Raw genomic sequence first — 10648 nt, 5'->3', positions numbered from 1 at the left:
TCCTTTCAAGTTTTTCTCTATAACATAAATTACGTAACCTCTTACTTCCTTGATCAATCAACTTTGTATCCTTACAGCAACTTGTAATTTATGTTTTTAAAGCACACAGTGGATTTGAGGTTGATATACGAGTGCATGTTATTTATGTGAACAAAACAAGGAAGTGTCTTCATGTAGGCTAGTGTTCGGCACAGTCAATACTGCTCAAAATCAGTGAAATTCAGAGTGTACTACTAGAAATATTGACGTAAAATATTGATGTAACGACTGAACAGATGTCGTTTTTGAGCACATCACGGTTTTAGGGTCACGGTTCGGTATGTGCTATTCATAATAACAAATAATCAAACTAATGCAGCTAATACAATAGATACAATAGAGCAAAGATACAAATCAAATAAACAATTTTCAGGCACAGAAATTTAAAAGTTAGTAACTGCCAGATTTGTTATGCTTTTGAACACATTTACCTCAAAATGATGGGACCTATGTACTCACACCTTGTAGCTACTATATAATATATTATATATATATATTTCCTGATCATAAATTTAGGGGTGTGGTTAAAATCAGTCTCGGCCAATGGACTAAAACATACACTGTTTCGGTAGTGTCATGGAAAATGTGGGACACATTTTTTTACATAAAGTTTCATAATTTACAAAGAAAATATAACAATTCTTGAATACTTTTTAAAAGAATAAAAAAAAATAATAAAATTCAATATTTTCATAAGTTGAAATTTATAGGTTAGGGTTCCGGACAGCCACCTCCCAATTGAAAGTTAAATTAATTAATCTATGACACAATGAATTTAATATCATTAGTGAAATGTGCTCATTTATTTTAAGTTGATTCTCAAAAGTCTGTGATTTTGAGTGAGGTCTGTTTGTATTTGACTTTGAGTTATTTTGTACATTTAAAAGACTGTATACAGCCAAACAGCTCAAGTAGGAAAATACTTGAGAAATACTGGTAATACTGCACTAGCAAAGCTACTGCTCACTGAACAAGGCTTAATGCTTTAGAGGAGTAGTAGCCATAACCATAAGCTCTACTCTTCTGCACAATGGAAACGATTGCACTGTGCAATGGAAACTTCAATGTAACAGAAACTCTTTCAAATGTCAAACATAACTGAACATTAAACATTAATAGATGTTTCCCTTCACTCAAAAACACATAAAATAGCATTTAATTTCAAAATTTACTCTCAACATCCAGCCATATGCAAAGCATGCTGGGAACTAACAATCACCTCTAAAATAAAACTGCAAAAATTGAGCTAATTCTCTTAAAATAAATAGGTAGCCTTCTTTCCTTAATTTTTTTGTTTAATCAGTTCCTCAATTCAAGCCCCAAAACTGCTCAAGTTTCCTTTAAAAAAATGAGGAAAACACATCTCTTTGTTTTATTAGTAAAAAGTCCTCAATATTTTCTATACAACACTGAGTCACAATTTCTTTAATGAAACATACACACTATTTTTAATTATCATTTAAAAAAACTAAATTTTTAAAATGAAAATTACAAGACCCATGATTCATCTTTTACAATGATATACTAATATTTAAATTTGTTTGAAGATCTGAAACATTAAAGTGTGACAAACATGCAAAAAAATAAGAAATCAGGAAGGGGGCCAACACTTTTTCATACCACTGTATATATATATATATATGTATACACACACACACATAATGCATGAAAAAATTAATAGTGTGCTTCAGTGAAATTCAGAGGGTGTTGACAACTGGTCCAGCATGAGAGACTGACAGATAGGCCACAGCTACATTACATATGATCAAATTAATAATTAAAAACATCACTGAAAGCTTTATTTATCACAGGTATGATATTAAAATTCTGTAACCATTTCATAGTGAAATTTCAATAGGCTACATGGAAAAACTGATTAGAAAACAGCCCTGATCTCTGCTCCTGAGAAGACATGGAGTAAAAAAAAAGGCAGCAAAACATGTCCATCTGTTCTACTACTACTTTCGTTTTTGCTTATGAAAATCAGCTAAAAACCCTGTTTTTTATACCAAGTATGTAACAGTTTATGTTTAAAAATGTATAAAAGTCTAATATGGTAGTGCCTATATCTCATACAATTAAGGAGCCTTACCATCATCCTAAGCAAATAAAATCTTTGTGAGACAAATTCAGATAAAAAAGGCACAAAACACCTTTGATTAACAGTCTTATTACAAATGCCCTCAACAGCGTGGTGATAAAATAAATGATGCTGTATCTCTGCACAAATTGTCCTTCCTTGAAGCTGAGATTTAGGAAATAATGAGTTGCACTCCTGATCGTATTTATTCGTTAAAGATCTCAGCATATCCTGTTGTACGTGTGAAGGGCTCAGGGTTGAGTTATTGCTATAGCTGTGTTAGCTGACTGGATGTGTTCCACCTGAGCAATGGTCTGATCACCGAGAGCTTGAACTAAGCTGTCTGCGTGATTCTGGCCCAGAATGGTCTCCGAGTACCTACATTTTGCGGAGCCACACTGACAACGGAAGTACTTTTTCTTGATTTGCCAGTAGGGATCACCATAGTCAAACCTGATGAAAGAGCAAAGAAAATCTGTTTTAATTCAAGCAACCTGGGGAATTGCTTTGATTACAAATATATCAATGGATACATTAAACAAATAATGAGGAAAAAAAGAGCTGGAAGGAAAAAAATATAAAGGTTTACCCAAGCTCATCTCCAGCTTGAATAGCCTTGCTTGCATAGAGTGCAATTCGAGGAAAGCGCATGTCCTGGTGTTTGGTGAACACCCGTGCCGGGAATAGATTGGGTTCACAAAGGTGATTCATAAACCTACTAACATTACCATAAAACTGGGCATCAATGCAGTAGACCTCTCCAACCTAGAAAAAAAATCACCATTAAATACACACAAATATAAAAACGATTCAAAAGAGGTGTGCTTGAGCTCTGTTCACATTTTAATATACTTTAGCGCCCCCTGAAGATGACATGTATGAAAAGCACTCACTTGAGAAAATGATAATCTTATATTTTAGCATCATTTTGACAAGACTTGCCTTATTGTCTAGGTTGAACATGTACGAGTCATATTCTCGAACATGAGCTTCTCCATCTGAAATGATTTCACCTGCAAACCTGCACACAGAGAAAAATCCTCAGGGCACAAGTATTGGACCAAACCAGCATGAGATTAATCATGTCTGAATAATTGATAATTCCCCTAATGGCTTTCATTTTTGTAGCAAATTTGCATTAAATTAATATCCTTGACACTGCAGTCAGTAGGAGAGTTCTTCAGAATGCAGGCACAGCTTCCTTATTATGCTGCATGTAATTTTTTCATTTTAAAATACTTTTATACCAGGTTAACATGAAGAGACAAGTACAATAAAAGCCATTTATAATGGGCCCCAGCAAACTTCCAACGAAGCCTCACGATAACTTCAAATCATTTAAAATAAGCCAAAACAACTAATGGAAATATTCCAATATTATTTTAATATTAATATTAATTAATTAATTTTTCTTTAAAGAACCAGGATTCCCAGGATTGTCCTGCATATATCATTTTAAACGTGCCATTTGTACACCTGAATTTTTTATAACAGATATACATTTTTTCTAGATGTACCAAGCCCTAAAAAATGATTGGGTAGAAATTAGCAAAATTATATATTTAAAAATCCTTATCCAGTAAATCAAAAACAACTGGAAAAGTCGCAATGCCTTTGAATAATTTTGTTGTGGATTCATGCTTATTTTTGTGTATTTTTTTTAATAATGTGTAAAGCAATAGATCTAAAGAAAGGGTCATACTCGCATACGAAAGTTCCCTCATGAATATCCTGCAGTGCTCGGACCCCCCAGCCCTTCCTCTCAGTCCTAAACACCTGCAGTCTAACCCTAAAGACGAGACAATTATGAAGTTGTGAGTATGTAAATTCAAAGTTCACAACACATTCAGAGAATATGCAAAAATACATATATACTAGTTATATTACCGAAGGCCATTCTGTATCACTCTATTTCGGCATGTTCTCCAACAGGAACAGGCATGGTTACACTCAAACAGGAAGGGTGGATCATCCCTGCAGATCTCTTTCAACAAGCGGCCATCCTGAGCACAAAGAAATAATAAATACTACTAATTTTAATAATAAGCATTACACAAATCATATGGTCATGATGACATCACAGCACGATCATGATTAGTGACTATTAATATGTTGTGGAACAGCTGCGAAAGAGCTGGGATTGGCAACATCTATTGTTTATGTCACTGAATTATTCCTATGTCATTTATTTTGCTAACGTGAATAATTCAGCACTAGCAGCATCTTACCTTGTCATACCAACAGCGCATGCTGAGCTGGCCACAGATACAGCTGCTTGATGCACAGTCATCTTTACAACTGCAGTGCTATTCCAGTGAGAGAGAGAGAGAGAGACGAGCATTTCATATAGCTGTAATAACAGCGTTAACCTTGTTATGGCTTTTGACACTACGATTCTCTGAGCCTCTTACCTGTAAATGCGTTATGTTCTCGTCTATATTCACTTGAGAGGTAAAACAGTTCTCTGGAACGTATTTGAAGTTGCTGGGGCAGGGCTCATGGTCCACCCCATTCACGCATGTCACAGGGACGTCTTCATAGCCTCGGGACACATCTCTGAAAACCAACACACATCAGTCCCACAATCAAATAATATTTCACATTCTGTGTCAAATGTTCAATACATTTTGAGGCCAATCTTCCTTCCCAAGGAAAGCAGGAGGCAGACTCAGAAATGTGTGGAGACTATAGATTTCTTGTAGTCAAGCTAAATGAATGGGATAATGTTTCAGTTGTTGCCAGTTTTCTTTGGTTTTCAATGGAACAGAAGCTGCAAAAATCTTATTTGAAAATAAGCAGTACTGATTAATTCAATATAAATATTGCATTACAGTATGGACTTGAAATTCATAGAAGTTTCCATAGCTTAAAAAACATAGAGGCCAATCATTACTATTTTCTATCGTTTTCTGTTCTGTAACATTTTGTGTATTATCAATATGAAAAAAAATTATTTAGTGTTTAACAACAAACTTATCTTGTCAAAATTTTCTTGAGTTTTTCTTGAATCATCTCAAGACAAAAAAAGACAGTAAAAAGCAATTTCCCTTTTTTATTGAGGATCGTGCATTGAGACTTATAGAATCATAAAATTAATGGTGGTTAATTAAATATCAATAATGTTTTTGTTCAGAAAAAAATAAATAATTCCAGCATAAATACCAACAATATCTTAGCCTTTATGTGGGGGCTTGGAATACTGCATTGGGCTCACAAAGAAAAAAATGTTTTAATCTCTATATTTTGCTTTAGCATGCCAGCAGGAAGTATCAATTTGTATTTCCAAACATTTCTCTTGCCATAAATTGTATTTCAGTAAGATATTTTTATGCACAATGAGTCTCGAAAAACCGAAATCTAATCTCACTATCATCAAGCCTGTCGGCGGTTACATAAAGAAATAGAAAAAAATGGAGACAGACTAAATCCGTAAGAACTGTAGAAACATCTCCAAGACGCTTGGGAAAAAATTAGAATATGTAACAAAATACAAAAAAACCGTCTGTGATATTACCCTGCAAAACAGAAAGATTTGAGCCTAGTATTCTTGCATTACCTGCAGAGGAGTCTTTCACTTAGGCTGTCTCTGCCTCTCCGAGCATCTGTCAGCTTCTTATTGGTGTTCAGGATTGTCCACATCTTGGAATTTATACTACAGCAGTCCAAAGGAGTCTCGCCATCCTTGTTCTTCAGATTTACATCTACTCCTCGCGACAGAAACAGCCTAGAAAACAGCCAAAGCTTCAGATTAGTCCTTTTACAAATGACAGTTTCAACCGTAAACCTTTGTCTATTCTCGGATGATAAAAACATTAGATTAATTGAGGGACTCCAAATTGGGGTTCATTAGTGAGGGAACTACAGGAGGTGGATTGTGAATTGGAGGAAAGCTAATACTGAATTAAATCAACTGAATTTAGTATTAGTTTATTATTTAGTATTTATTACTGAAATAAACACTTTTCTTTATCTGATACATTTTATCTATTTGAAAGTTTGGGAATCCATGGATTAATTCAGGATGCCTTATGTAGAATTGCAAATAGTTTAACTGAACTCAATTCAAATTAATAAACTTCACACTGTTATTGGTCTGAACTGAAGCAACACTGAACTGAACTGCCTTAAGATAAATAATAATAACACTATTGTATTTTAGAGATGCTTTACAGCTGAATCTGACTTGAATACCATTTAAAAGGTCTTGCTCCCAGTTAACTAGGTATACTCTTTCTGTTCTACACTTACATTACACAGTCCAGCTGGTTCTGTCTGACAGCAATGTGGAGAGGTGAGTCTCCATGGATGTTCACAGCGTGTAGGTCAGATCTCTTGTCAAGCAGCAGCTGAGCGATCTCATCACAGCCAGAGAACGCTGCCCAGTGGAGGCAGACATTCTCCTCCTAGATAACATATCAGACCACAAGTAAAATTCATCTCTGGATGATAAAATCTAGTGTTCCAAAGTTTGGGGTTGATAAGATTAGTATCACATGATCCTTCAGAAATCATTCTAATATGCTGATTTGGTGCTCAAGAAAAAATGTCTTTTTATTATCAATGTTGAAAAGAGCTTTTTCGGGATTCTTTGATGAATAGAAAGTTCAGAGAACAGCATTTATTTGACAAATATTTTTTGTAACAATGTAAATGTATTTACTGTCACTTGATCAATTTAATGCCTTCTTGCCGAATACAAGAATGTATTAATCTTTTGAATGGTAGTGTACATGCTCCGCCAGAAATCTATTAACTGCAGGCAATGCGTTTGCGCAGTCTGATTTCAAAGATCATCAAATAAGGTGAAAGAAGTGCATCAAAAAGCTGAAAAATTGAGATGAAATACTCAGTCACAGACCTTATCTCTTATTTGGACATCAGCTCCCACTGAGATCAGCATCTTCATCTGCTCTAGATTCATGTTCTCAGTTGCCCAGGTAAGAGGAGCCCACCCACCATCATCCTGACCAGAAGAACAAACCCATAAACTCAATTCAATTATTATAATCCCTTTAATATCAGCACCTAAGCACTCCAGCATCCATAAAGCATCTAAGAATGGGTAGTTTTGCTGTCAAGTACTGCTTATAACATCCTTTAAAAAAGCCATTTAAGGGTAAATAAATATGGCATGTACAGAAAAATATATATTCTACAAACTCGTGCACAGTGTTACCTTACAGTTGACGTCTATGGATGGCATGGAGACAAGATACTGCAGCACACCTGTGTGTCCTCCTCTGGCTGCCAAGTGAAGACATGTAGAGCCTCTCATATCCTGTGAAGTGAAGGCATAAATTACCAGAGCTTAAGCATGCAAATACCTTGCATACTGAACACGTGGCATACAGTGGCTTAGGGACTTCAATTCCTCATTAACTTAATGGGTAGCATAAGATAACTGTAGCAAAACATTTTGTATTTCACAGCTGATTGACAGAAAAGGCTGGCTATCATACCTTATGCCCAGTAGAAGCACCAGCTTTCAGCAAGTATTTCACTGTTTCTAGATGATTGTTCTCACAGGCATAAATCAGAGGAGTTCTCTGCTCCGCATCACACATGTCCAGGTTCGCACCAGCCTATAGTGAGATAAAGAGATCCTTTATATTCTAAAATTTTGCATTCATTATATTGGATGTAATCATGGAAAATGGAATATTAAAAAAATTATAAAAGATAAAAATTAAAAGATAAAAAAAATCAAATCAAATAATAAAAGAAACTAAATAATTTAAGTTCATACCCATGTTATACAAAGTAATGGCATTAGGTCCTATTACAACTGGTTTTAATTCTTATAAAAAAAATAATAAAAATGTTTCTTGACCACCAAATTAGCTAATTAGAAGAAAAATGTGACACTAAAGAATTAAGTAATTCAACTTTGCCATCACAGGAATAAATTACATTTTGAAACATTAAAAACAAACAAAAAATCAAATCGTAATAATATGCATCAATATCTGTTTTTACTGTATTTTAATTTAAAAAAAAAATACAGTATGCCGAGCATAAGAGACATTTTCAGTAACATAAAAAACTTACAGACCCTAAACTTTTGAATGGTAGTGTATACTTTGAAACACAGATCATTTTTGAATGTGAATGTGTGTTACTAGCATAAGCAGTACCTGCACTAGTATATGGCAGATCTCTTTATGTCCCTCCTCAGCAGCACAATGCAAGGGAGTCTTCCTCTTCTCACTGTACATCCGCAAGTTTGGGTCCACACCTTCCACTGATTACCATCAAAACAATCACAGTTATCAATCATAAAGCTTGATATAAGATAGATTTTTTTGAGAAAGGTCATACCCAGCATATGCAGGATCCTCTGGAGCTCTCCTCTCTTAGCAGAGAAATAAAGCTGCTTTGGGGGCAGCTTGAATTTCTTATACCTTTAAAAATATTCAATACTTATTTTAAGCAAACAAAGCAAATCTATAACTGTTGAACAGTCAAATAAACTAATGCATTTAATTAATGACACAAGATCAGAATATCACTGATGTACAGGACTAAGATAGGACTGATGCAGACACAGATCCTTACTTCCCATCCTCGAGTGCATTTAAAACGCTTTCCAGTGATTCTTTAGCAGGGTCTATTGCTCCCCCAACAGTTACAGAGTCTACTTTAGCCCTGCTGTGAGACACAATCACAACGGATATATAACAACATAACCAGGGTGCGCAAACACATCACAAAATTATATGTGAACAGGTAGAGATAAACATTTTCAAACACCAGGATGACCTAAACTTACTCCATTAAGGCGGTGTCTCTTTTGTGCGCGGGCACAGCAGCTGTTGGCACTGCAGTAACACAGTCAGGTTTGGGGATCGTGACCTCCTTAGCATGACTAGCCTCCTCGCCGCAGTGGGGGCAGTAGACCTGACCTCTGATCAGAGAGGCACAGCTCCGGTGAAAGCGGTGAGAGATGTTCCCATCTGGCTGACATTCCATAAACGTCCCCTGGATTAGACACACCGCTATAATATTAGTTTTGTAATTTCAATGTATCAGAGTTTAAACTCCATAGTTGAACTATTAAAGATGCAACTTTTTGTCAGCACTTAAAAAATATGTTTAAAGTAGTGGTTGATCAGCTTCGTTTTTTAAAAAAAATCATTATTTTCACATATTTTACTAGGGATGCACGATATTATCGGACTAATATCGGAATCGGCCGATAATGGAAATTATGAAAAATATGAAAAATTATGACGATATGTCTTGCCCATAAGAGGAATACATTAACTCACATGTGCTTATATATACTTAATGTGTAATATGTTTTATTTTTTAAACAAATCATAAGCTCTAAAAGATTTTCAGAATTTTTACAACTCTTTTGCTTTAGAACATCTACAAATGTTAAATCTTAAAATAAAATGTTAGGGTTAACACTGCATCTTTCTGGGGGAAAAATACAGCGATTGATATAGAGTTTATTTATAGTTATTTTCAAAGCTTCAATGTACTGTAAAAAAACCTTCATTATTGTTTAATTCTAACAATTAAGTTCTTGTTAAAAACTAACCAAAATTAAAAATAATTATATATCGGTATCGGCATCGGCTATCGGCCAAAATGAGTTGAAAATTACCAGCATATCGGATATCGGCAAAAATCCAATACCGTGCATCCCTATATTTTACCTTTATTCTACACCAGTTTCCGTTCTTGTCAAAACGGTCTGTTGAGTTCCTGGTTGAGTTCCTATGAAATACACAATGGGCTCAGATTGGTTAGCTGGCCCAGTGTGTTGTGATTTGCTAACCGCCTTGTGCACATTGTCCGGAAAAGTCACGCCCCCCAACTACCCACTATGGGTAGTTGCATGTTCCTGGGGGCAGGGTTTATGTAAACATCAGGGTTAGTGATGTCACAAACCCAAGAAGAAGCTCATTGTAGTCCATACCAGCCTTTTTTGTAGTCCTTAAACAGCAATTTCTTAAAAAGAAAATAACTCCCTTTGCATTGAAGGATTGAACTTTGAGCGTTGTAACTTTGCAGATGTTGTTTATGCTCTAACAGCAACATTACACAGTAAAAATGTGAAATCAATCAACCACCGCTTTAAAATCAAGCCCACTCACATGAGACCTAAGAAAATCTGTTTAATTCTACATGGACCTCACAAAACGCTTATTAATCATGGCTGACTGCTAATAGCTGATAAAATGTGATGATAGCACATTTCTACAATGAGGATCATGTGACACTAAAGACTGGAGTAATGGCTGCTGGAAATTCAGCTTTGCCTTTACAGAAATAAATTACATTTTAAAAATATATAAAAATAGGAAACATGAAAAACATTATTTTCATGAAATAACTGTAGCCTTGGTGAACGTAAGAAAATATAAAAAAACTATTAAAAAAAAACTATATTAAAAAAAAACATTAAAAAAAATCTTTCTGACCCAAACTTTCTGAACGGTAGAGTATACAGTGGGTACGGAAAGTATTCAGACCCCCTTCAATTTTTCACTCTTTGTTATATTGCAGCCATTTGCTAAA

At 35.0% G+C, this 10648-nt stretch overlaps 1 protein-coding gene across 1 annotated transcript in view; it reads right to left on the bottom strand.

The window, feature by feature from the left end:
- Positions 1-1751: 1751 nt before the first annotated feature.
- LOC107690686 (histone-lysine N-methyltransferase EHMT1-like) overlaps positions 1752-10648 on the bottom strand; it is a 10908-nt gene continuing 2011 nt past the window's right edge. Inside the window, exons 4-19 of the mRNA XM_016489078.1 lie at positions 8889-9097; positions 8675-8767; positions 8438-8520; positions 8254-8360; positions 7579-7701; positions 7296-7397; positions 6978-7082; positions 6368-6522; positions 5676-5843; positions 4531-4675; positions 4348-4425; positions 4007-4122; positions 3822-3908; positions 3062-3140; positions 2709-2884; positions 1752-2572 (exon numbers count right to left, since the gene is read on the bottom strand). Coding sequence (XP_016344564.1) covers positions 2371-2572; positions 2709-2884; positions 3062-3140; positions 3822-3908; positions 4007-4122; positions 4348-4425; positions 4531-4675; positions 5676-5843; positions 6368-6522; positions 6978-7082; positions 7296-7397; positions 7579-7701; positions 8254-8360; positions 8438-8520; positions 8675-8767; positions 8889-9097 — 2028 coding nt within the window. The 3' untranslated portion in view covers positions 1752-2370. The remainder of the gene's footprint in view (positions 2573-2708; positions 2885-3061; positions 3141-3821; positions 3909-4006; positions 4123-4347; positions 4426-4530; positions 4676-5675; positions 5844-6367; positions 6523-6977; positions 7083-7295; positions 7398-7578; positions 7702-8253; positions 8361-8437; positions 8521-8674; positions 8768-8888; positions 9098-10648) is intronic.

This window comes from Sinocyclocheilus anshuiensis, unplaced genomic scaffold, assembly GCF_001515605.1.
Source record: "Sinocyclocheilus anshuiensis isolate Anshui unplaced genomic scaffold, SAMN03320099.WGS_v1.1 scaffold2041, whole genome shotgun sequence".
NCBI lineage: Eukaryota > Metazoa > Chordata > Actinopteri > Cypriniformes > Cyprinidae > Sinocyclocheilus > Sinocyclocheilus anshuiensis.
This window is presented reverse-complemented; position numbering and strand designations above follow the sequence as displayed.